Consider the following 26,569-nt stretch of genomic DNA (forward strand, 5'->3'; position numbering starts at 1 on the left):
CACCGAACTGAATCACGCTGCGATTTTATCCTGGAACCAGATGAGTCTGAGAAAATAAATCTGATGCCAAAATACAGGATCCGATATGTACAGTACAGATACATTGTAATTCAGTGACATTGGGTAGAAAAACGGATCCTACACGGATGACAAGTGGGAAAAAAATCGACCCCCTTTTCTGCATGACAGACAGACCCCAGCCTAAGAATATGATGCTTTTAAAAAAAATAAATAAAAATACAGCTGGTTTGCGATGTCTTTACTGGCAGGGATGCAATGCTGGCTGTGGGGTGACAATTACTGAAAAGAATCCTTATGTTTATAAAAATAAATAAATAAACAATAAGAAAGTAAATAAACCTGGCAGAAGGGCGCATGTGATCCTGTCCAGGTCGCATTGGTCGGAGCCATTGCTGCAGAAGACCCATAGAGGTGCCGCGACCCTCCTTGTCTCCCCCAGCCCTGGGAGCTGTGCTGATTGCAGACCCCGCGCACGGAGCCCTCACTGATAGGCAGCAGGTGAGGGGGGCTCTGCCAGACACATAGGTGGGCGAGACTCTGAGGCACGAGGCGGCGCTTCGCTCGGTTCCTCCTGCAGAGCAGATCTGGACGGCAGACGCTTCTTCTCCCTCGATTTAAAGTTGCTGCCGCGGTTCAGACCGCTGGCTTCACTGGCAACAGGCGAAGGGGGCGACCAGAAGCGGCTGCTGACGATCAGATATGCTGCCTGCCACTGCCGATCGGTGGGGAAGCCGGAGCACGATCATCTGTCGGTGATGTCTCCTCTCCTCCTCTGCCGGAGCTTGCAGGGAGAGGTGAAGAAGACGCTTTGTGGCTGGAGGTGGGGGAACAGAAGAGGTGCAAAGTCTTGGAGTTTTTCACCCTAAGTTATTTTTTTTTTTTTTTTTACTTTTGCACCTTGACATCTGGACTGTTCTTCACAGTTCCTCTTCCAGGGGCTGTTTCTTCAGGCGGCTCCATGCACGATTTCGGCTGAAACCATGTCTTGTGGTCTGGGGCTGGCGATCAGCGATGGCCCCGTGGTGGCCAGGTACTTCTCTGCTCTGCATTAAGGCTCCTCGGAAACTTGTGTTCCTGTTCACACTGTCGCTGTCCGTCACTTACCTCTTCTACAGCCTGCTCAGCTGCTACACTTCGCTGCAGTTTCCATTGCAGGACGCTGGGATCTACCTGCAGCCAGACTCAGGGCTCAGCCCAGAAGATGCCATCAGAACCGCTTCCTTAAAGCCAGAGACCAGCACTCCTGCCATATCCACCCCGGAGTCTGGATCCTCTCTGCCCTCCTCTCCTAGGAGCAGCCTGGACTCCTCTCTGCCACCCAGCCCTGGCAGCAGCATAGACAGGAATGGTGAGAAGAAGCTGGGATCTGGATCTCAGAAGTCCTCTGGAGGCGTCAGTGACCCCCTGTCTGCTTCAGCACTGGAGAAATTAAGCAATTCTGTGTCCTCACACTCAGCCTCCTCTGCAACTTTCAGCAGGATCAGGACCTTAAATACTGTTCTGCAACCTGGGTGGCCCACGGTAAGGACCAGCGGTCCAGTGCAACCTGAGACCCAAAGACTCGAGGCTATTGACTTCCTAAACCACAAAGCTCTTGGTCCTGTGGACTCCGCAGTGTTAAGAAAAAGTTCCTGGATTATTGCTCAGATTCCATCTACTGCTGTCAGTGTTAGCACTTTGGACAGTACCCCCATCCAAACCTCCCAGGAGTTCAGCACCTTGGATAGTGCACCCATTGTAACAGCTCAGGAGTTCAGCACCTTGGAAAGTGCTCCTATTGCAAAAGCTGCAAGATTCAGCACCGTGGACAGCGCTCACTTTATAAGAGGGCAGGGATTCAGGACTGAGAACAGAGCTCCCTCTGTAGTGGGGCAGGGGTTCAGGACTGAGGACAGAGCTCCCTCTATAGTAGGGCAGGGGCTCAGCACTGAGGCCAGAGATCCCTCTGCAGTAGGGCAGGGGTTCAGCACTGAGGCCAGAGATCCCTCTGCAGTAGGGCAGGGGTTCAGGACTGAGGCCAGAGATCCCTCTGTATTAGGGCAGGGGTTCAGCACTGAGGCCAGAGATCCCTCTGTATTAGGGCAGGGGTTCAGCACTGAGGCCAGAGATCCCTCTGCAGTAGGGCAAGGGTTCAGGACTGAGGACAGAGATCCCTCTGTAGTAGGGCAGGGGTTCAGGACTGAGAACAGAGCTCCCTCTGTAGTGGGGCAGGGGCTCAGCACTGAGGCCAGAGATCCCTCTGCAGTAGGGCAGGGGCTCAGCACTGAGGCCAGAGATCCCTCTGCAGTAGGGCAGGGGTTCAGGACTGAGGCCAGAGATCCCTCTGTATTAGGGCAGGGGTTCAGCACTGAGGCCAGAGATCCCTCTGTATTAGGGCAGGGGTTCAGCACTGAGGCCAGAGATCCCTCTGCAGTAGGGCAAGGGTTCAGGACTGAGGACAGAGATCCCTCTGTAGTAGGGCAGGGGTTCAGGACTGAGGACAGAGATCCCTCTGTAGTGGGGCAGGGGTTCAGGACTGAGGACAGAGATCCTTCTGTAGTAGGGCAGGGGTTCAGCACTGAGGCCAGAGATCCCTCTGTAGTAGGGCAGGGGTTCAGGACTGAGGACAGAGATCCCTCTGTAGTGGGGCAGGGGTTCAGGACTGAGGACAGAGATCCCTCTGTAGTGGGGCAGGGGTTCAGGACTGAGGACAGAGATCCCTCTGTAGTAGGGCAGGGGTTCAGCACTGAGGCCAGAGATCCCTCTGTAGTAGGGCAAGGGTTCAGGACTGAGGACAGAGATCCCTCTGTAGTAGGGCAGGGGTTCAGGACTGAGGACAGAGATCCCTCTGTAGTGGGGCAGGGGTTCAGGACTGAGGACAGAGATCCCTCTGTAGTAGGGCAGGGGTTCAGCACTGAGGCCAGAGATCCCTCTGTAGTAGGGCAAGGGTTCAGGACTGAGGACAGAGATCCCTCTGTAGTAGGGCAGGGGTTCAGGACTGAGGACAGAGCTCCCTCTGTAATAGGGCAGGGGTTCATCACTGAGGACAGAGCTCCTTCTGTAGTAGGGCAGGGGTTCAGGACTGAGGACAGAGCTCCCTCTTTAGTAGGGCAGGGGTTCAGGACTGAGGACAGAGCTCCCTCTGTAATAGGGCAGGGGTTCATCACTGAGGACAGAGCTCCCTCTGTAGTAGGGCAGGGGTTCAGGACTGAGGACAGAGCTCCCTCTGTAGTAGGGCAGGGGTTCAGCACAGAAGACAGAGCTCCCTCTGTAGTAGGGCAGGGGTTCAGCACTGAGGATAGAGCTCCCTCTGTAGTAGGGCAGGGGTTCAGCACAGAAGACAGAGCTCCCTCTGTAGTAGGGCAGGGGTTCAGCACAGAAGACAGAGCTCCCTCTGTAGTAGGGCAGGGGTTCAGCACTGAGGATAGAGCTCCCTCTGTAGTAGGGCAGGGGTTCAGCACTGAGGATAGAGCTCCCTCTGTAGTAGGGCAGGGGTTTAGCACAGAAGACAGAGCTCCTTTTGTAATAGATGAGGGGTTCAGCATAGAAGACAGCACTCCCATTGTAAGAGGGCAAGGGTTCAGCACTTTGGACAGCACTCCGATCGCTTCCTCTGCAGAAAGGTTCAGCACCTTGGAAAGTTCTCTGAAAATCCACCTTTCCCAGGATGTAGATGCTGACATTTCACTCCAAGGATCAGCTAAGGTGACTAAGGAATCCAACCAGCAAACCTTCAGCATCAGCACCGCTATCCCCAGCGAGTCTCTCAGGCTGAATGACTTCAGTCCTGCAGACACTGCTCCGATTCATACAAGTCATCAGGATACCTACATAACTAGAGATACTCATCCTAGAATATTTAGTGAAGGAGAAATCACCAGACCCTCGGATTTTACAGGGAATGACATGCGTTCACCCTTAAAGGGGATCTCTACCTGGAATAGAACGCCCTTCGCTCCCACTGAAATGATCCCAGAGTCTCACACTGGGTATTTAGAGAGAGAAACTCAGGAATCCAGCACCACCGAGGAAGAGCTCAGTCGTAGACTGTCCGTCAACAGCACTATAGAGTATGGAGAAAAAAAACTGCCCCAGGCGATTATTATCGGGGTGAAAAAAGGGGGCACTCGCGCTTTGTTGGAAGCTTTAAGAGCCCATCCCGACGTCAGAGCGGTTGGCGTAGAGCCTCATTTCTTTGATAGGAACTATGAGAAAGGGCTGGAGTGGTACCGGTAAGTTCCTCACCATTGCAGGGCTCAGTGTTAACCGTAGCCTCTCCAGTTGGCTGTTGCTTTATTCAGTGCAGCTGGGAAAAGGCTAAGTGCTGCATTATAGTGCAATCCAACCGTGCATACTATTGATTTTGTATGGTATACATCATAATAATGGTGGATGGTTTCAAGGTGTGTTGAAATCCCTATGCAGGAGAGGTTCTTTTGGGATGAGCACGCAGAGAAGGGTCACTATCTGTCTGACCGCTCTCTGCATACAGTATTTGTATTGACATGTCATTACAGTGCATGTGGTTCCTTTACCATTACTCCATATAGATGTTATTTCTCAACGACAGGAGCTTTCCGGCTATAATGCACCAAAATGTAACCTATCAACCTCCTTATAAGGCAAGTAAATAATGGTATACATATATATGCAATTAACGGTAATGGTTCCGGTTGGAGATAGGAGTAATCTTATCCCAGGTAGTGTAACACCGGACCTATATAAGTAGTATGGCATTCCTAATAATAGGGGCAATCTGGCATCACAATGTAATGGACTCAGAGTATTTTCATGGTGGTTGAAACCCTGATGGTCAGCTTATCTTATGATTACAAAAAGTCAGCAAGAGCTGGTATCGCAGTCTATATTTATATCTATAGATCTCACAGAGTAAATTATTCATGGATGCATACGCTGCATTAGGTATTAGACAGATCACAATGCTATACTCCATTATGAACGGAACGATGATTCTTGTAAAAGTTAGTGCTGTGCAAATATAGGAAATGTAGCAGTATATAGTCATGGTGGTTACATATGTAAGCAAGCCTAACCCTAACCTGTATATATAAAGTATCTAATAATGTATACAGTCTCTGATCTAGATAGATATAAGGTGCACACGAAGCGTTAGGTAGAGAGGGGTACAGGCAGAACTGGACAATCCAAAGTAAGTCAAATAGCAGGAAATTTGCTGCACTCGCATTGAGAATTTATTAAATGGCTGCTTGTATTTACTTAGCTACAGTACAGGATTTTACCAAAGTGTTGGGTAGAAGGCTATAGAGTGACAAGTCATATTGATGTTTCGCCCCATCGTGGATCTTTTTGCAAACGTCGCATGAATCACAAGAATAAGGTGTACTTCTCAGCGTGAGCTCAAGCGTTGGCCGAAAAAGACCCAAAATGGGTCGAAACATAAATATGACTTGTCGCTCTTTATCCATCTACCCAGCACTTTAGTAAAATATTGTGCTGTAACTAAATAAATACAAGCAAAGTGCTGGGAAGAAGGATATAGAGCGACAGGTCAGATTTACGTTTCCACCCGTCCCAGTTCTTTTTGAAACGTCGCTGTAAGTCGTATTTACGTTTCGCCCCATCATGGGTCTTTTTCAAATGTCGCTTTAATCACAAGGATAGGGTGTACTGCGCTCAACCGTTGCCTGAAAAAGACGCAAAACGGGTTGAAACGTAAATACAACTTGTTGCTCTATGTCCTTCTTCCCAAGCACTTTGCTTGTATTTCTTTAGTTACAGTACAATATTTTACTAAAGTGCTGGGTAGAAGGATAAAGAGCGACAAGTCATATTTATGTTTTGACCCGTCCCGGGTCTTTTTCAACCAACGCCTGAGTGCTTGCTGCCAAGTACACCCTGTCCTTGAGATTAAAGCAACGTTGGCAAAAGACCCACGATGGGGCGAAACGGAAATACGACTTGTGGCTCTTTATCCTTTTACTAGTACTTTGGTAAAATATCATACTGTAACTGAATAAATACAAATACTTAATAAATTCTCGGTGAGAGTGCGGCAGATTTCCTGCTACAGTCTTTGATCAGCACAATTCTGCATGCTTTGTCACAGCCTGTAACTTTCCATCTTATGTTCTTCTGTGCCTTACATTATTCTAATACTTCATCATAAAATTGTCTTGATATGAAGATGTTAGATTTTTGGAAAACATGGAGGGTTTTGCCGGAAATTACCTAATGCCAAATCTTTTGCTTTTTCTACAATTCCAAATTTGCAATTTTCATTTCCACACGAGAGATGTATCAATAACCAAGTTTACACATAGAAATATGTCTTCACGAGAGGCCAGTGGTGCCCCAGGGAACTTTGTGCCTTTATGTCAGCTAGGAAGAAGGCTGCAAGTACATTAAGCAAGCATTCTAGTGACTCGTGGTAAGTTATGGCGGCGGTGGTTAACCCTTCACGCACCAGATTCATTTTTGCTGAGAATAGCAGATCCGGGATATACCTGGTTGGGTACATCCGGAATCATCAACTGCTGAGTTTACGTAGTAAATATATTATAATAATTCTGCAAATGTCTATTGCATTAACTCTTTGTAAAGACTGGAAATTAGGAGAGGGATTGTTGGAATGATGCAGTAAGGCTCTGTTCACACTGGGAAGGGTCATGAGGCATAGTAGGCATAACACATTCACTCGAAGAATCCAGGAAGAGTGACATTCTGGTTTCTGTCTGGTTGGTATAACCTTATTATTTTTTCTATAGAGAATAGTGCAGTGGAAGAATGTTGCAAAAAAATAGATTGTGATGTGATTTCTTCAGCATAAGTTCCTATGGATGACATGCGGTACTGTATGCTACTGTTTGCATACACAGCGTCATATTTATATCGGGAGTATACATCAGATAATGGCTTCCAACATATACAAATTAAAGGACTAGAAGAAAGAACTTTTTAGAAGAAATTTCTCCTTGACTTTAGATATGGTGATCAGAAGTAATCCCTACCCTCGCCACATCTTCAGAAAGAGAGCTGCATAGTGTCACTGCTCTTACAGTAAAGAATCCCCACCTGTACTAATGGTAAAAACCCCATTTTCTTTAGACACAGATTAGATTTCTCTTGTTACAGCTAAATACAAATGTAACAGCGACCAACTTCTCAGCTGCAGCATTGTGAAGTGAAGGAAGAAATGACCCAGCTGCTGGTCCGAGGTATACCGTATGTAAAAATGTTCCTTTATTTCGAAGAAGTTAAAAACCATCAAGGGTACATACACCAACAATCCAAAGGTGTGAGGGGGGATTTGGGATTCACGCAGGGTAAACTGGCGCATTTCGAGAGCTTTCTGTAATGTTAAACTTAGCATTCAAACCAAGTTTCTGAACTCAGAAAACGCTCAAAACATGTCTGGTTACCCTACGTGAAACCCAAATTCCCCCTCACACCTTTGGATTGTTGGTGTATGTACCCTTGATGTTTTTTAACCTCTTCGAAATAAAGGAACATTTTTATATATACCTCGGACCGGCAGCTGGATCAGTTCTTCCCTCTCTACATTTAGTGCACTCCGAGAATTGATGTCGGACTTCCATGTGGATTGAATCCATTGAAGATTTTGCTGGCGCCTCTTTTTCTATTTAATATGTCATATAGTGACAGCGTGAAGCTACCTGTTAAAAAAAAATTGGTTTTTGGACCTACTAATGACCACTCAGCTTACAATCTACAGGCTAATGGGGAAGGAGGCCGTAGGTAATGGGGGTGTGGGTTGCAGTAGCTCCGGAGGTGGTAAGGTGGCAGCGGGGTTATTGCAGGCTGTACATTTTTGGGAAGAGATGAGTTTTCTGGTTTCATCTGAAGGTTCCAGAAGTGGGAGACAATAAGACATGTCGGGGCACTGAATTCCAGAGGATGAGCGAAGCTTGGGAAAAATCTTGGAGAAGATTGGGTGAGAAACATGCAACAGTGGAGGTCTTGTAAGGACCGGAGATTGCAGGGAGGGATCACAAGATTAGTTTGGAGAAGACAGATTATGGTATGGAGGACCAAAATAGATTCATTAGGGAGTTAGAAGCCGATGAAAAGATTGGTAGAGGAGGAGGAGTAATGAGGAGAGAGGTGGATTAGTCGGGCAGCAAAGTTAAGGACGGGCTGGAGAGGTGCGAGAGTGTTAGCAGCGAGGCCACATAGGAGGATATTGCAGTAGTTGAGGTGGGAGATGATCAGGGCATGCACTGACATTTCAGTAGATTCTGGGTTGAAAAAAGGACGGAATCTGCAAACATTTTCGAATTGGAGGTGGCACGAGCTTGTCAGGTAGTCATCAAGTTGGTGGCTATTATGAACAGACCCTTAAAAATTTTAACTAAAGCTGTAATAAATTGGCTGCCTCTCTTGACTATCTTGTAGTTTGGTTGCCCAAACTGTACCCACTGTGTGGTTTAGTGATGAGAAGGTGAATTAACAATTAATTTTTTGCTTCCCTGGATCTAAAAATAGAGGAAAGTTTCCAGAGCAACTGATTCCCGCTTCTCATTCCACTGAAAGTGATATTATCATAGTAATATATTTAGTATGCAAAAACATCATTTACCTGGGTGGAGATAAGTGGCAGTCACGCAGAGTTTGTATGGGCTTTATTAAGCTTTCCTGATTACTGAACTTTAAGGTTAGTGCAATTTCATTAGTGGCATCAATCATTCTCATCCAATGATACAAAACACTTCTGGAGTTGGCAATTACGTTAAGAGATCATGTACTAAGACTAAGGGCTCCTGCACATTGCCATTGCCGAGCCGTGTGCATATGGCAGGTATGGGTCTATCGGTGCTTCATACGGTGCCATATTGTGCCTCCATTCTGCTCCATATTACAGAAATATTCTTAGTAATGCAGCACATTCTATATGCATCCAAGAGAAAAAAATAAATGAAAAGCCCTATACGTGTAATGTATTGCCGCATTACGGTTTTGTATACCTTAGCAGTCGCAATACAATCTTTTGCATGAATCATAGATTCATAGAATGTTAGTGTTGGAAAGGACCTCCGGGATCATTGTGTTCAACCCCCTGCTCAATGCAGGATTCACTAAACCATCTCAGACAGATGTCTGTCCATCCTCTGTTTGAAGACTTCCATTGTAGGAGAACTCACCACTTCTCGTGGCAGCCTGTTCCACTCATTGATCACTATAACTGTCAAAGTTTTTTCTAATATCTAATCTGTATCTTCTCCCTTTCAATTTTATTCCATTGCTTCTCGTGTGCAAATGAGAATTAAGATGATCCCGCTATGGTGTGACAGACCTTCAGATATTTGTAGACCGCTATTAGGTCTCATTTTAGCCTTCTTTTTTGTAACCTAAACATTCCCAGACCCTTTAACCGTTCCTCATAGGACATGCTTTGCAGTCCGCTCACCATCCTGGTAGCTCTTCTCTGAACTTACTCCAGTTTTTCAATGTAATTTTTAAAATGTGGTGCCCAGAACTGGACACAGTATTCCAGATGAGGTCTGACCAAGGAGGAGTAGTGGGGGATAATTCACGTGCTCTAGACTGTATGCTTCTGTTAATACATCCTAGAACTGTGTTTGCTTTTTTGTCTGTTGCATCACACTGTTGACTCATGTGTAGTTTATGGTCTATTATTATACCCAAGTCTTTTTCACATGTGCTGTTGCTTAGTTCTATTCCTCCCATTCTGTAGATGTAATTTTCGTTTTTCTTGCACAGAAGTAGAATTTTACATTTCTCCCTTTTAAATACCATTCTGTTAGTTGAGGCTTTGGAGTCCAGGTCTATTGCTTCCTATGTGTCGATTTCCACACTGATAATAGATCTTAAAATGGTATTTTTTTCTCATGTTCTTTCTATAAGCCTTCAGGAATAATAGTGATAGACATCCCTGACACATAGGCTTTCCTCAGATGCAAAATTGAACAGTTCAATTTTTCTTCTGAGCCTTAAATTAGTAGAACAATTCCTTCAATCATGAGCAAAATGCAGAAGAAGGACGGGTTTTGTGTTTCTACAAGAAATATAGAGCCAAGCTATATACCACATAAACAAAAGTAATACAAGCTGTAACCTGAAATTCTTTTAATTTCTTCCCGAAGGGCAGAGCCATAGAGTATGCAAAGGTAGAACTTTCACTTATGCACAAGGGTTCCTCTGCCCCATTTGAGGAGACCTCAATAGCATATGGCATGTAATAATTGAGGACTTTGTTATAGATTCTGTATTGGGGGATAACTTTATTTATACCATTTAAAGGGGTTTTCTCACCATAAAAGTTTATAGAAAGAAATATCTAAACACCAGCGATCTGACGGCTTGGACCCCACTGATCCAAAAAAAAAAAAAAGAGTGCCAAAGTCCACTGTGTGAATGAAGCAATGGCGCACACTATTCTTGACCATCGCTCCATTCGCTTCCATGGGTAGACAGAACCGGATGTTCTCTACCTCCCATAGAAGTGAGCATATACAGTACCCCTCTATTCACACATGGGACTGGGATCGCTGTTCGTGATATTTGATGGGGGTCTCTAGGATCCATAGAAGGGAAGACAGAGATAGTTAAGCATGGCGAACTGTGCCCCGTTCAGTGAGTGGACTTCAGGACCCCTGTTCTTCTGATCAGTGATGGTCCGAGCAGTCAGACCCTCAGCGATCATAACTTATCACCTCCCATGGATAGATGATAAATGTGTTTAGTAGGACACCCCTTTAATAATTACTGCCAACATCAGTGAGAGACCAAGGGATTATTACATCATGGGACGGTGGTGGAGGGCTTATAAAGAAGAAGGTTTGCACAGTGGACAGTCCCTTTATTTCTGGCTCTAGGCTTTATTCCAGACCCTTGGTAAGTTCTCGCCGTCCACTAATGGGTGAAGCGATTCCCATTAATGCCCCAAGGAATAAATGAGTTTATCACTCTCTCCACACAAGGTAACGATTACTGTGGAAGGAAAACCCTTCATTCAGCATTTTATTCCTCAGCAGCCCAATCGGAAAAAAGTGATTTACTGCACATCCGGGAGATACGAGCGCTAGTAATATCCCCCCTTCCAAGGACAGGGGGCCGGAGACGTCCTCCAGTGAGTTCCCGGTCTTTTAATAGTCAGTGCATTTCTGACAGAGGAAAGAGTAAGATGGAAATGTAGAGGGGCTTTCGCGGAGACCCCGATCGCAGCACATCCGGGTCCCTGATATCCAAAATGAAGTACGGCCAGTCCACGGAAACGGGCGCGTGTGACCCAAAAATATACAAAATAGCTGTGAAAATCCACGTCATATGTGTCAGATCATAGCTCATTGGGAATCAGGCAACATTCAACAATCATGGGCATTTCTACCATGTCATTACTTTCACTTGTGTGGACCCATTAGTGGAGCTTCCACCACCGCTTCTCTCAGCTCCTGGGGGACACTTCAAAGAAAAACTCATGATTAGCTTAAAAGGTGCATAATAAGATGTTCTGCAGCAGCTAAGGTGTGTATTATATTGCACTTCAGCAGCTCAGGTGTATTATGAGGTTCTGCAGCAGCTGAGGTGTATTATGAGGTTCTGCAGCAGCTGAGGTGTATTATGATGTTCTGCAGCAGCTGAGGTTTATTTTAATGTTATGCAGCAGCTGAGGTGTATTATGAGGTTCTGCAGCAGCTGAGGTGTATTTTAATGTTATGCAGCAGCTGAGGTGTATTATGAGGTTCTGCAGCAGCTGAGGTGTATCATGATGTTCTGCAGCAGCTGAGGTGTATTATGAGGTTCTGCAGCAGCTGGGGTGAATTATGAGGTTCTGCAGCAGCTGAGATATATTATGATGTTCTGCAGCAGCTGAGGTGTATTTTAATGTTCTGCAGTAGCTGAGGTGTATTATGAGGTTCTGCAGTAGATGTGGTGTATTATGAGGTTCTGCAGCAGCTGAGGTGTATTATGAGGTTCTGCAGCAGCTGTGGTGTTTTATCAGGTTCTGCAGCAGCTGAGATGTGTTATGAGGTTCTGCAGCAGCTGAGGTGTATTATGATGTTCTGCAGCAGCTGAGGTGTGCATGGCTTATTGTCCGGTAACGGACACATAACTGGTGAGATGTATTATGGAGGTTCTGCAGCAGCTGAGGTGTATTATGAGGTTCTGCAGCAGCTGAGGTGTATTTTAATGTTCTGCAGCAGCTGAGGTGTATTATGATGTTCTGCAGCAGCTGAGGTGTATTATGATGTTCTGCAGCAGCTGAGGTGTGCATGGCTTATTGTCCGGTAACGGACACATAACTGGTGAGATGTATTATGAGGTTCTGCAGCAGCTGAGGTGTATTATGAGGTTCTGCAGCAGCTGAGGTGCATTATGATGTTCTGCAGCAGCTGAGATGTATTATGATGTTCTGCAGCAGCTGAGGTGTATTGTAATGCTATGCAGCAGCTGAGGTGTATTATGGAGGTTCTCCAGCAGCTGAGGTGTATTATGAGGTTCTGCAGCAGCTGAGGTGTATTATGAGGTTCTCCAGCAGCTGAGGTGTATGATGATGTTCTGCAGCAGCTGAGGTGTATTGTAATGCTATGCAGCAGCTGAGGTGTATTATGGAGGTTCTCCAGCAGCTGAGGTGTATTATGAGGTTCTCCAGCAGCTGAGGTGTATGATGATGTTCTGCAGCAGCTGAGGTGTATTGTAATGCTATGCAGCAGCTGAGGTGTATTATGAGGTTCTGCAGCAGCTGAGGTGTATTATGAGGTTCTCCAGCAGCTGAGGTGTATGATGATGTTCTGCAGCAGCTGAGGTGTATTGTAATGCTATGCAGCAGATGAGGTGTATTATGAGGTTCTGCAGCAGCTGAGGTGTATTGTAATGCTATGCAGCAGCTGAGGTGTATTATGGAGGTTCTCCAGCAGCTGAGGTGTATTATGAGGTTCTCCAGCAGCTGAGGTGTATGATGATGTTCTGCAGCAGCTGAGGTGTATTGTAATGCTATGCAGCAGATGAGGTGTATTATGAGGTTCTGCAGCAGCTGAGGTGTATTATGATATTCTGCAGCAGCTGAGGTGAGATGTATTATGAGGTTCTGCAGCAGCTGAGGTGTATTATGAGGTTCTCCAGCAGCTGAGGTGTATTATGATGTTCTGCAGCAGCTGAGGCGTATTATGAGGTTCTGCAGCAGCTGAGGTGTATTGTAATGTTATGCAGTAGCTGAGGTTCATGATAATGCTCTGCAGCAGCTGAGGTGTATTATGAGGTTCTGCAGCAGCTGAGGTGTATTATGAGGTTCTCCAGCAGCTGAGGTGTATTATGAGGTTCTGCAGCAGCTGAGGTGTATTGTAATGTTATGCAGCAGCTGAGGTGTATTATGAGGTTCCGCAGCAGCTGATGTGTATTATGAAGTTCTGCAGCAGCTGAGGTGTATTATGAAGTTCTGCAGCAGCTGAGGTGTATTATGAGGTTCTGCAGCAGCTGAGGTGTATTGTAATGTTATGCAGTAGCTGAGGTGTATTATGAGGTTCCGCAGCAGCTGAGGTGTATTATGAGGTTCTGCAGCAGCTGAGGTGTATTATGAAGTTCTGCAGCAGCTGAGGTGAGATGTATTATGAGGTTCCGCAGCAGCTGAGGTGTATTATGAGGTTCTGCAGCAGCTGATGTGTATTATGAAGTTCTGCAGCAGCTGAGGTGTATTATGAGGTTCTGCAGCAGCTGAGGTGTATTGTAATGTTATGCAGTAGCTGAGGTGTATTATGATATTCTGCAGCAGCTGAGGTGAGATGTATTATGAGGTTCCGCAGCAGCTGAGGTGTATTATGAGGTTCTGCAGCAGCTGAGGTGTATTGTAATGTTATGCAGTAGCTGAGGTGTATTATAAGGTTCTGCAGCAGCTGAGGTGTATTATGAGGTTCCGCAGCAGCTGAGGTGTATTATGAAGTTCTGCAGCAGCTGAGGTGTATTATGAGGTTCTGCAGCAGCTGAGGTGTATTGTAATGTTATGCAGTAGCTGAGGTGTATTATGAGGTTCCGCAGCAGCTGATGTGTATTATGAAGTTCTGCAGCAGCTGAGGTGTATTATGAAGTTCTGCAGCAGCTGAGGTGTATTATGAGGTTCTGCAGCAGCTGAGGTGTATTATGAGGTTCTGCAGCAGCTGAGGTGTATTATGAGGTTCTGCAGCAGCTGATGTGTATTATGAAGTTCTGCAGCAGCTGAGGTGTATTATGAAGTTCTGCAGCAGCTGAGGTGTATTATGAAGTTCTGCAGCAGCTGAGGTGTATGATGATGTTCTGCAGTAGCTGAGGTGTATTATGAGGTTCCGCAGCAGCTGAGGTGTATTATGAGGTTCTGCAGCAGCTGAGGTGTATTATGAAGTTCTGCAGCAGCTGAGGTGTATTATGAAGTTCTGCAGCAGCTGAGGTGTATTATGAGGTTCTGCAGCAGCTGAGGTGAGATGTATTATGAGGTTCCGCAGCAGCTGAGGTGTATTATGAGGTTCTGCAGCAGCTGAGGTGTATTGTAATGTTATGCAGTAGCTGAGGTGTATTATGATATTCTGCAGCAGCTGAGGTGAGATGTATTATGAGGTTCCGCAGCAGCTGATGTGTATTATGAAGTTCTGCAGCAGCTGAGGTGTATTATGAGGTTCTGCAGCAGCTGAGGTGTATTGTAATGTTATGCAGTAGCTGAGGTGTATTATGAGGTTCCGCAGCAGCTGATGTGTATTATGAAGTTCTGCAGCAGCTGAGGTGTATTATGAAGTTCTGCAGCAGCTGAGGTGTATTATGAGGTTCTGCAGCAGCTGAGGTGTATTGTAATGTTATGCAGTAGCTGAGGTGTATTATGAGGTTCTGCAGCAGCTGAGGTGTATTATGAAGTTCTGCAGCAGCTGAGGTGTATTATGAAGTTCTGCAGCAGCTGAGGTGTATTATGAAGTTCTGCAGTAGCTGAGGTGTATTATGAGGTTCCGCAGCAGCTGAGGTGTATTATGAGGTTCTGCAGCAGCTGAGGTGTATGATGATGTTCTGCAGTAGCTGAGGTGTATTATGAAGTTCTGCAGCAGCTGAGGTGTATTATGAGGTTCTGCAGCAGCTGAGGTGTATTGTAATGTTATGCAGTAGCTGAGGTGTATTATGAAGTTCTGCAGCAGCTGAGGTGTATGATGATGTTCTGCAGTAGCTGAGGTGTATTATGAAGTTCTGCAGCAGCTGAGGTGTATTATGAGGTTCTGCAGCAGCTGAGGTGTATTGTAATGTTATGCAGTAGCTGAGGTGTATGATGATGTTCTGCAGCAGCTGAGGTGTATTATGAAGTTCTGCAGCAGCTGAGGTGTATTGTAATGTTATGCAGCAGCTGAGGTGTATGATGAAGTTCTGCAGCAGCTGAGGTGTATGATGATGTTCTGCAGCAGCTGAGGTGTATTATGAGGTTCTGCAGCAGCTGAGGTGTATTGTAATGTTATGCAGCAGCTGAGGTGTATTATGAGGTTCCGCAGCAGCTGAGGTGTATTATGAAGTTCTGCAGCAGCTGAGGTGTATGATGAAGTTCTGCAGCAGCTGAGGTGTATTATGAAGTTCTGCAGCAGCTGAGGTGTATTGTAATGTTATGCAGTAGCTGAGGTGTATTATGAAGTTCTGCAGCAGCTGAGGTGTATTATGAAGTTCTGCAGCAGCTGAGGTGTATGATGATGTTCTGCAGTAGCTGAGGTGTATTATGAGGTTCTGCAGCAGCTGAGGTGTATTGTAATGTTATGCAGCAGCTGAGGTGTATTATGAGGTTCTGCAGCAGCTGAGGTGTATTGTAATGTTATGCAGCAGCTGAGGTGTATTATGAGGTTCCGCAGCAGCTGAGGTGTATTATGAAGTTCTGCAGCAGCTGAGGTGTATTGTAATGTTATGCAGTAGCTGAGGTGTATTATGAAGTTCTGCAGTAGCTGAGGTGTATTATGAGGTTCTGCAGTAGCTGAGGTGTATTATGAGGTTCTGCAGCAGCTGAGGTGTATTGTAATGTTATGCAGCAGCTGAGGTGTATTATGAGGTTCCGCAGCAGCTGAGGTGTATTATGAAGTTCTGCAGCAGCTGAGGTGTATTGTAATGTTATGCAGTAGCTGAGGTGTATTATGAAGTTCTGCAGTAGCTGAGGTGTATTATGAGGTTCTGCAGTAGCTGAGATGTATTGTAATGTTATGCAGCAGCTGAGGTGTATTATGAGGTTCTGCAGCAGCTGAGGTGTATTGTAATGTTATGCAGCAGCTGAGGTGTATTATGAGGTTCCGCAGCAGCTGAGGTGTATTATGAAGTTCTGCAGCAGCTGAGGTGTATTATGAAGTTCTGCAGTAGCTGAGGTGTATTATGAAGTTCTGCAGCAGCTGAGGTGTATTATGAGGTTCTGCAGCAGCTGAGGTGTATTGTAATGTTATGCAGCAGCTGAGGTGTATTATGAGGTTCCGCAGCAGCTGAGGTGTATTATGAAGTTCTGCAGCAGCTGAGGTGTATTGTAATGTTATGCAGTAGCTGAGGTGTATTATGAAGTTCTGCAGCAGCTGAGGTGTATGATGATGTTCTGCAGTAGCTGAGGTGTATTATGAAGTTCTGCAGCAGCTGAGGTGTATTATGAGGTTCTGCAGCAGCTGAGGTGTATTGTAATGTTATGCAGCAGCTGAGGTGTATTATGAGGTTCTGCAGCAGCTGAGGTGTATTGTAATGTTATGCAGCAGCTGAGGTGTATTGTAATGTTCTGCAGCAGCTGAGGTGTATGATGATGTTCTGCAGCAGCTGAGGTGTATTATGAGGTTCTGCAGCAGCTGAGGTGTATGATGAAGTTCTGCAGCAGCTGAGGTGTATGATGATGTTCTGCAGCAGCTGAGGTGTATTATGAGGTTCTGCAGTAGCTGAGATGTATTGTAATGTTATGCAGCAGCTGAGGTGTATTATGAGGTTCTGCAGCAGCTGAGGTGTATTGTAATGTTATGCAGCAGCTGAGGTGTATTATGAGGTTCCGCAGCAGCTGAGGTGTATTATGAAGTTCTGCAGCAGCTGAGGTGTATGATGAAGTTCTGCAGTAGCTGAGGTGTATTATGAAGTTCTGCAGCAGCTGAGGTGTATTATGAGGTTCTGCAGCAGCTGAGGTGTATTGTAATGTTATGCAGCAGCTGAGGTGTATTATGAGGTTCCGCAGCAGCTGAGGTGTATTATGAAGTTCTGCAGCAGCTGAGGTGTATTGTAATGTTATGCAGTAGCTGAGGTGTATTATGAAGTTCTGCAGCAGCTGAGGTGTATGATGATGTTCTGCAGTAGCTGAGGTGTATTATGAAGTTCTGCAGCAGCTGAGGTGTATTATGAGGTTCTGCAGCAGCTGAGGTGTATTGTAATGTTATGCAGCAGCTGAGGTGTATTATGAGGTTCTGCAGCAGCTGAGGTGTATTGTAATGTTATGCAGCAGCTGAGGTGTATTGTAATGTTCTGCAGCAGCTGAGGTGTATGATGATGTTCTGCAGCAGCTGAGGTGTATTATGAGGTTCTGCAGCAGCTGAGGTGTATGATGAAGTTCTGCAGCAGCTGAGGTGTATGATGATGTTCTGCAGCAGCTGAGGTGTATTATGAGGTTCTGCAGCAGCTGAGGTGTATGATGAAGTTCTGCAGCAGCTGAGGTGTATGATGATGTTCTGCAGCAGCTGAGGTGTATGATGATGTTCTGCAGTAGCTGAGGTGTATTATGAAGTTCTGCAGCAGCTGAGGTGTATTATGAGGTTCTGCAGCAGCTGAGGTGTATTGTAATGTTATGCAGCAGCTGAGGTGTATTGTAATGTTCTGCAGCAGCTGAGGTGTATGATGATGTTCTGCAGCAGCTGAGGTGTATTATGAGGTTCTGCAGCAGCTGAGGTGTATGATGAAGTTCTGCAGCAGCTGAGGTGTATGATGATGTTCTGCAGCAGCTGAGGTGTATTATGAGGTTCTGCAGCAGCTGAGGTGTATTGTAATGTTATGCAGTAGCTGAGATGTATTATGAGGTTCTGCAGCAGCTGAGGTGTATTGTAATGTTATGCAGCAGCTGAGGTGTATTGTAATGTTCTGCAGCAGCTGAGGTGTATGATGAAGTTCTGCAGCAGCTGAGGTGTATTGTAATGTTCTGCAGCAGCTGAGGTGTATGATGATGTTCTGCAGCAGCTGAGGTGTATTATGAGGTTCTGCAGCAGCTGAGGTGTATGATGAAGTTCTGCAGCAGCTGAGGTGTATGATGATGTTCTGCAGCAGCTGAGGTGTATTATGAGGTTCTGCAGCAGCTGAGGTGTATTGTAATGTTATGCAGCAGCTGAGGTGTATTATGAGGTTCTGCAGCAGCTGAGGTGTATTGTAATGTTATGCAGCAGCTGAGGTGTATTGTAATGTTCTGCAGCAGCTGAGGTGTATGATGAAGTTCTGCAGCAGCTGAGGTGTATGATGATGTTCTGCAGCAGCTGAGGTGTATTATGAGGTTCTGCAGCAGCTGAGGTGTATGATGAAGTTCTGCAGCAGCTGAGGTGTATGATGATGTTCTGCAGCAGCTGAGGTGTATTATGAGGTTCTGCAGCAGCTGAGGTGTATGATGAAGTTCTGCAGCAGCTGAGGTGTATGATGATGTTCTGCAGCAGCTGAGGTGTATGATGAAGTTCTGCAGCAGCTGAGGTGTATGATGAAGTTCTGCAGCAGCTGAGGTGTATTATGAGGTTCTGCAGCAGCTGAGGTGTATTATGAGGTTCTGCAGCAGCTGAGGTGTATTGTAATGTTATGCAGCAGCTGAGGTGTATTATGAGGTTCCGCAGCAGCTGAGGTGTATTATGAAGTTCTGCAGCAGCTGAGGTGTATTGTAATGTTATGCAGTAGCTGAGGTGTATTATGAAGTTCTGCAGCAGCTGAGGTGTATGATGATGTTCTGCAGTAGCTGAGGTGTATTATGAAGTTCTGCAGCAGCTGAGGTGTATTATGAGGTTCTGCAGCAGCTGAGGTGTATTGTAATGTTATGCAGCAGCTGAGGTGTATTATGAGGTTCTGCAGCAGCTGAGGTGTATTGTAATGTTATGCAGCAGCTGAGGTGTATTGTAATGTTCTGCAGCAGCTGAGGTGTATGATGATGTTCTGCAGCAGCTGAGGTGTATTATGAGGTTCTGCAGCAGCTGAGGTGTATGATGAAGTTCTGCAGCAGCTGAGGTGTATGATGATGTTCTGCAGCAGCTGAGGTGTATTATGAGGTTCTGCAGCAGCTGAGGTGTATTGTAATGTTATGCAGCAGCTGAGGTGTATTGTAATGTTCTGCAGCAGCTGAGGTGTATGATGAAGTTCTGCAGCAGCTGAGGTGTATGATGATGTTCTGCAGCAGCTGAGGTGTATTATGAGGTTCTGCAGCAGCTGAGGTGTATGATGAAGTTCTGCAGCAGCTGAGGTGTATTATGATGTTCTGCAGCAGCTGAGGTGTATGATGATGTTCTGCAGCAGCTGAGGTGTATTATGAGGTTCTGCAGCAGCTGAGGTGTATTGTAATGTTATGCAGCAGCTGAGGTGTATTATGAGGTTCTGCAGCAGCTGAGGTGTATTGTAATGTTATGCAGCAGCTGAGGTGTATTGTAATGTTCTGCAGCAGCTGAGGTGTATGATGAAGTTCTGCAGCAGCTGAGGTGTATGATGATGTTCTGCAGCAGCTGAGGTGTATTATGAGGTTCTGCAGCAGCTGAGGTGTATGATGAAGTTCTGCAGCAGCTGAGGTGTATGATGATGTTCTGCAGCAGCTGAGGTGTATTATGAGGTTCTGCAGCAGCTGAGGTGTATGATGAAGTTCTGCAGCAGCTGAGGTGTATGATGATGTTCTGCAGCAGCTGAGGTGTATGATGATGTTCTGCAGCAGCTGAGGTGTATTATGAGGTTCTGCAGCAGCTGAGGTGTATGATGAAGTTCTGCAGCAGCTGAGGTGTATGATGATGTTCTGCAGTAGCTGAGGTGTATGATGATGTTCTGCAGCAGCTGAGGTGTATTATGAAGTTCTGCAGCAGCTGAGGTGTATTATGAGGTTCTGCAGCAGCTGAGGTGTATTGTAATGTTATGCAGTAGCTGAGGTGTATTGTAATGTTCTGCAGCAGCTGAGGTGTATTATGAGGTTCTGCAGCAGCTGAGGTGTATTATGAGGTTCTGCAGCAGCTGAGGTGTATTATGAGGTTCTGCAGCAGCTGAGGTGTATTGTAATGTTATGCAGTAGCTGAGGTGTATGATGATGTTCTGCAGCAGCTGAGGTGTATTATGAGGTTCTGCAGCAGCTGAGGTGTATTGTAATGTTATGCAGTAGCTGAGGTGTATTATGAGGTTCTGCAGTAGCTGAGGTGTATGATGATGTTCTGCAGTAGCTGAGGTGTATTATGAAGTTCTGCAGCAGCTGAGGTGTATTATGAAGTTCTGCAGCAGCTGAGGTGTATTATGAGGTTCTGCAGCAGCTGAGGTGTATTGTAATGTTATGCAGTAGCTGAGGTGTATGATGAGGTTCTGCAGCAGCTGAGGTGTGCATGGCTTATTCTCCGGTAGCGGACACATAACTTTATAATACACACTGCAGCTGCTGAAGAACCTCATTTTAATAGTGAGGTGTCAGGAGAAGAGTCTTTCGCTCCCGCCGGAGACACCGGTGTCTGATGATCAGGAGATGTGATGAATATACACAGATTACTTACAGACCGTCCGTGTTCCATGCGGGTGGTCTCCTGGGGACGGAGGACATCGGGGGGCATGTACAGCGCAGACTGCAGATGATCGCTGTGGGGGGGAGGGATTGCAGCACGCAGCTGAGCTGCTTCCCACCCCGGAGAGGTGATGGAAGCACGTTTCTGTTTTCCTTCCGACATCGGTGTGAATTCTTATCACTCGCAGGCGTTCTCCTAAATTTAGATCCTTGTTTTCCCACAGCTGTCTCACCAAGTGTGGAGGTTGGCATCAATAAACTTCACATCACACGCGAGGCGCCGCATCCCGCCTCCGCCGTCCAGTCCGGGCGACGCTTAAGGGGTTAAGGGTTCACATAGATTTCTCCCGATCCAGAACGTCACGTGGTGTACGAAGCAGATTACCTAGAACAAGGGGACACGGCCATAATCGGCTGCGATCAGGAGCCAGGCGTCACCACTGTCAGGAATGATTAATATTCATGAGGCGCACGACTGTGGATTCATAGGCCGCCGGCCGCTCCTCACACACAATGGCTGAAAGAAAAGGTGCAACAGTAACTAAAGGGACCCTCCAGGTAAAGCCAAAAGAAAGCCATGTGCTGCCCCCTCTAGGGATTAATGGGCCTACTGCTTTTCCTCCTGGAGACCACAAAGGGCCAGCAATGCACCCTGGGAAAGAGTATGGAAATGAGCACTTCTTCATAGGTAGCAAAACTGTCTCTCTACCACCACCTAAAGGTGGCGAAGCTGTCTACACCTGAACGTCTCTTCCTCTTTTACATTTTTTAACCCCTTCACCCCTGGGCCATTTTCCATTTTTTTCCTTTTTTCTCCCCTTCTTTTTTTTAATTTTCGTTTTCAGTCAATGTGGCTGTGTGAGGGCTTGTTTTTTGCAGGAGGAGTTGTACTTTTGAACGACACCATTGATTTTACAGTGTAATGTACTGGAAAACTGGAAAAAAAAATTCAAAGTGCCACGGAATAGCAAAAAAAAAAAAGTGTAATTCCACACTCATTTTGAGGTTTTTATTTTGCCATGTTCACTAAATGGTAAAACTGACCTGCCATTATGATTCCCCGGGTCATTATGAGTTCACATCCACCAAACATGTCTAAGTTCTCCATTGACATAATGAAAAAATTTGCAAAAGTGAAATTTTTCTTTTGCAAAGTTATGAATCATTTTCACTGCTGTCTCGTGGGCACGCCTGCAATCCATACACGCTAGCTCCGGGTTCTGGCTGGGTACTGCCCAGGAGTATGTATAATGCATACGTATTTGCCGGTCCGGGCTCCGAAACCGGCAATTCCCTGCAGAGCGCTGCGCTTTCACTGGGCAGATTCATAAGTTTGCAGTCACTCAGAGTGACTGCAGACCTATTAAGACAATCCCTTTAAGTAGATGAAAGAAATCTGCACTTTTTTTGCTTTGTAATCTGAGAGCAGAATAATGCAGAGCCAGAGAACCTGATTCCAACAATGTATCACTTACTAGACTGCTTGTAGTTTCAATAAAATCAGTGTTTTATCAGCAGGAAATTATCACCAGAGGACTAGTTTTCTTGTGCCATGTAGTCCTCTTGTTCTGTGTAAACCCCACACCCACCACTGATTATCAGTTTTCTGCCTATGCACAGAGTACACAGAAAGCTACCAATCAGTGATGAAGGCGGGTTTATACAGAGTTGAACATTCAGTGAAATGGCAGATCAGCAGCAGAGAAAAGTGATTTTATCAAAACTACACCAAGCAGCCAAGTAAGTGACACATATCTGGAATCAGTGTCTACATCCCTACATTATTCTTCTTTCAGATTACATAGGAAAAAAACTGACACCAGTTTCCTTTTAATGGGTCTGACATTTACTTACAAGTGACTCATAAGTGGTTCTAAAAAGACAGTTTTTCAGAAGTTTTTTTTAATTGGTGGGTTGTTGATCCAGGGGACTAGTTTCATTGTCATATGGGGAATTGTTATGAATGGGTCACCGAGGAGGAAAAAAGCAAAACACGCTAAGTCTCAGAAAACCAGAGAGGTTAGTAACTATGCAGACTGCAGAGCCCTGATTGTAACCCACAACTAGAAGCAGTCGTGGAGCGTGCCTACGGTGGTCCTGGACGCCTCGTCACAACCGGAGAGCTAAATAAGCCTGAAGTAAGAAAAGAGGAAAACTAACTCCCCAGAGCAGACCCCAAAGGAAAGACAGCCCCCCACATGTATTGACGGTGAAGCATGATGAAAACACAAACAAAGGCAGAAAAATAGGCTGAGCAATCGATGGGGCCAAACTAACTTGAAAGGACAGGAAAGGAAAGATACTGTCTGCAATCTGCCAAAAAACCCTACCAAAAATAATGTCCAATGCTTCTGATAACAAAATTAACCCTGAAGTCACTAGACTTCTCCCACTATATCAGCACTCTGGAATATTCTGAGACAGAGCAAAAAGAGGCCAATCTAATAAAGGACAAAAAGGCAAATTGGCAAATACAGATAAATAAGAGTGGAAATTCAGCACAGCCCAGCCGGGCTGGCTGACCACACAAAAACTGAGTTGACCAACAAGTGCAAGTGTGAACATTAGCAGAAAACAAACTTAACTTGAGATGATTGGAGCAGAGCTGAAGTCCAAGACCTGAGAAACAGACTGAATCACCAGCGACAGGATAGGGCGTTGGCTGTCTTATATCCAGTCTGATACTCCGGAGATCCAATCACTATCCTCCTCGTCAGGTGGCAGACCATTACCAATTAAACTAACCTCACTACCTCCTATCACTACCAGAGGGAGAACGGAAGGAGAACTCCCAGCTGGTGGAGCAGAAAATGAGCTCATAACAGGGAATCGTCCAGGAATTTTCCCCCGATAGGCTATGTGCACATCTTTTCGGAGCAAAAAACGTGTAGAAACAGAGAAGAAACTTTCCAAATCCGCCTTCAAGTTTCAAAACTCCACAAAAACCATGGAGGTACCACTCAGTTTCTGCTCTGAAAACTAATTAAAACCCTCCATGTGCACATAGCCATAGGCGAAAATTGGCCTTTTGGGCTTTACCTTCCTAGAGGAATAAGTTATGTTATAGGTTACACATGATGAAATTGTATCTTATTTCAACTTTATCGCTCATGTGTACAGGTGCAGAAATTAAGCAGAAACTCTCTCATCCTCTATAAAAATCAAAACTCCACTAATATTTGAAGGATCTGCTCAGTATTTTGCTCTGAAAACGTTTCCAAAAAACCTCACATACCCTTAGAACAAAGAATTTTTTGTAGGTAATTTTGGAGCAGAAGTTGAGCAGAAACTAAGCATAAACTTTCCAAATCAACCACCAAAACTCAAAACTCCTCAAAAACTTGCAATTACTTTTTAGTTTCTGCTCCAAAAACTCAATAAAAACTCTCCGTGTGCACAAAGTCATATGGGGCAATGAGTTTTTGCTTTATGAGGTTTTCACTTTCCTCTAGATTAACATGTTAGGTAATTAGTTGAACATTTTTCCAAATGGACAGCCAATGTGCATAGGTTCTTGAGCAGAAACTGAGCAGAAACTCTAAACATCCTCCACAAGAACTCAAAACTCTTCAAAATCTTGAAGGTTTCTTTTTCAGTTTCTGCTCCCAAAACTCTTCCGTAAGAAGGTTTTGGAGCAGAAACTGAGCGGAAACTCTCCAAATCAGCCACCAAAACTCAAAACGCTACAAAAACTTGAAGGTTTTGCTCAGTTTCTGTTCCTAAAACTCTTGAATAAGATGGTTTTGGAGCAGAAACTGAGCGTAAACCCTTCAAAAATCTCATCTCTAAAAATCAAAACATCTCAAAAACTTTGCGTTTCTGCTCGGTTCCTGCTAGAGTTGAGCGAAACGGGTCAAAAAATTTCAAAAGTCGCCGACTTTTGGCAAAGTCGGGTTTCATGAAACGAAACCCGACCCTAGGATGAGGTCGGCCACGAGGTTGGCGACTTACGCGCCAAAGTCGCGTTTCAAAAGTTTGTTTTGTGCTCTTTTTCAGCCAATCAGGATCCACGGACACTGTGGGCAACGTGATGACATAGGCAGGGGTCACCACCATCTTTCAGAAGGGCATGCAAGTGATTGGCTTGCTTTGGTGGGCGTCACAGGGGGTATAAAAGGGCGTGCACGCCGACCGTCATCTTACTTCTGCCGATCTCAGTATAGGGAGAGGTTGCTGCTGATTCTGTAGGGAGAGCGTTAGGCAGGGAAGAAGACAAAAAAACTGCTTCTGCTGCTAGCGATTTGGCCTGCACAACACACCAGTCACTGTGTGTGCAGTGCAAGGGGAGGCTATACAGTGGTGTATCAGTGGTGTTGGTTGTTGGGCTGCCTTCTAAGGCTTCCTGACATTCCTGCATTGCTGTTTACCCACTGCTCCGCAAACTGCTTTTTTAAAAGCAATCCCAATTTTTTTTTTTTGTCCTGCTGAGAAGAAAAAAAAACTGCTTCTGCTGCTAGCGATTTGGCCTGCACAACACACCAGTCACTGTGTGTGCAGTGCAAGGGGAGGCTATATTGTGGTGTATCAGTGGTGTTGGTTGTTGGGCTGCCTTTTAAGGCTTCCTGACAGGCTGGCATTGCTGTTTACCCACTGCTCTGCAAACTGCTTTTTTAAAAGCAATCCAATCTCCCTTATCCTCTAGTCACTTTTGTCACAGCTGTGCCATCGAGCCTGTGACATAGCGCTCAGATATCAGTGGGCCTCACACAATCCAAAAGTGTCCAGTGTCCACAAGTGTCTGCAGAAATTCAAAATCTCCCTTATCCTCTAGTCACTTTGGTCACAGCTGTGCCATCGAGCCTGTCACATAGCGCTCAGATATTCATTGGGTCTCACACAATCCAAAAGTGTCCAGTGTCCACAAGTATGTGCAGAAATTCAAAATCTCCCTTATCCTCTCGTCACTTTTGTCACAGCTGTGCCATCGAGCCTGTGACATAGCGCTCAGATATCAGTGGGCCTCACACAATCCAAAAGTGTCCAGTGTCCACAAGTATCTGCAGAAATTCAAAATCTCCCTTATCCTCTCGTCACTTTTGTCACAGCTGTGCCATCGAGCCTGTGACATAGCGCTCAGATATCAGTGGCCCTCACACAATCCAAAAGTGTCTAGTGTTCACAAGTGTCTGCAGAAATTCAAAATCTCCCTTATCCTCTCGTCACTTTTGTCACAGCTGTGCCATCGAGCCTGTGACATAGTGCTCAGATATCAGTGGGCCTCACACAATCCAAAAGTGTCCAGTGTCCACAAGTGTCTGCAGAAATTCAAAATCTCCCCTGTCCTATAGACACCTTGTACCTTGTTTTACATTACTATATAGTTTGTTGGATTTTGTCTACATTTCTACCAAAAATGAGGAAGGCAGTGGAAGAGGCAGTGGAATTGGGTGGGGGTTGGCAGCTGGTAATGATGGTGTTGGTGGTGGATCTGATGGTAGTGGCAAGAGCAAAATAGGACCGAATGCAGGAGGTGTTGAGCCTGCGTCATCGTCTGGCTACATAAGGCCTCGAACGCTTAGTTTTCTAGGAGTTGGAAAACCGCTTTTAAAGCCAGAGCATCAGGAAAAAGTTTTGTCTTACATTGCTGACTCAGCCTCCAGCTCTATCGCCTCCTCTTCTTCAGTTGTAAAAAGTAAAAGCACTGAGTCGTCATTGGAGGCTCATGTTCATGAACCACACCTTTCCTTGTGTCCTTCACCCCAACCAAGATTGAAGGATGATGCAGGCCATACTACTGATTACTCCATGGAGCCGTTTTCACATACCATGCCTGGATTATCAAGTCAAATGGTGAATTACCCAGGCCAAGATGAATCTGACATGGAGTGCACTGATGCACAGCCACTGATGGATGATTCTGCTGGTACATTCACTCAGAGCTCTACATTGTCCTCGCAGTGTACAGAGCCAGAT

At 45.6% G+C, this 26,569-nt stretch overlaps 1 protein-coding gene across 1 annotated transcript in view; it reads left to right on the forward strand.

Annotated features, from left to right (window-relative positions):
• The first annotated feature begins 548 nt into the window (after positions 1-548).
• LOC141057112 (uncharacterized) overlaps positions 549-26,569 on the forward strand; it is a 401,445-nt gene continuing 375,424 nt past the window's right edge. The window contains exon 1 of the mRNA XM_073553660.1: positions 549-4,232. Coding sequence (XP_073409761.1) covers positions 1,033-4,232 — 3,200 coding nt within the window. The 5' untranslated portion in view covers positions 549-1,032. The remainder of the gene's footprint in view (positions 4,233-26,569) is intronic.

Source organism: Dendrobates tinctorius, unplaced genomic scaffold, assembly GCF_039654945.1.
Source record: "Dendrobates tinctorius isolate UK_male_01 unplaced genomic scaffold, ASM3965494v1 ptg000202l, whole genome shotgun sequence".
NCBI classification, from domain to species: Eukaryota; Metazoa; Chordata; class Amphibia; order Anura; family Dendrobatidae; genus Dendrobates; species Dendrobates tinctorius.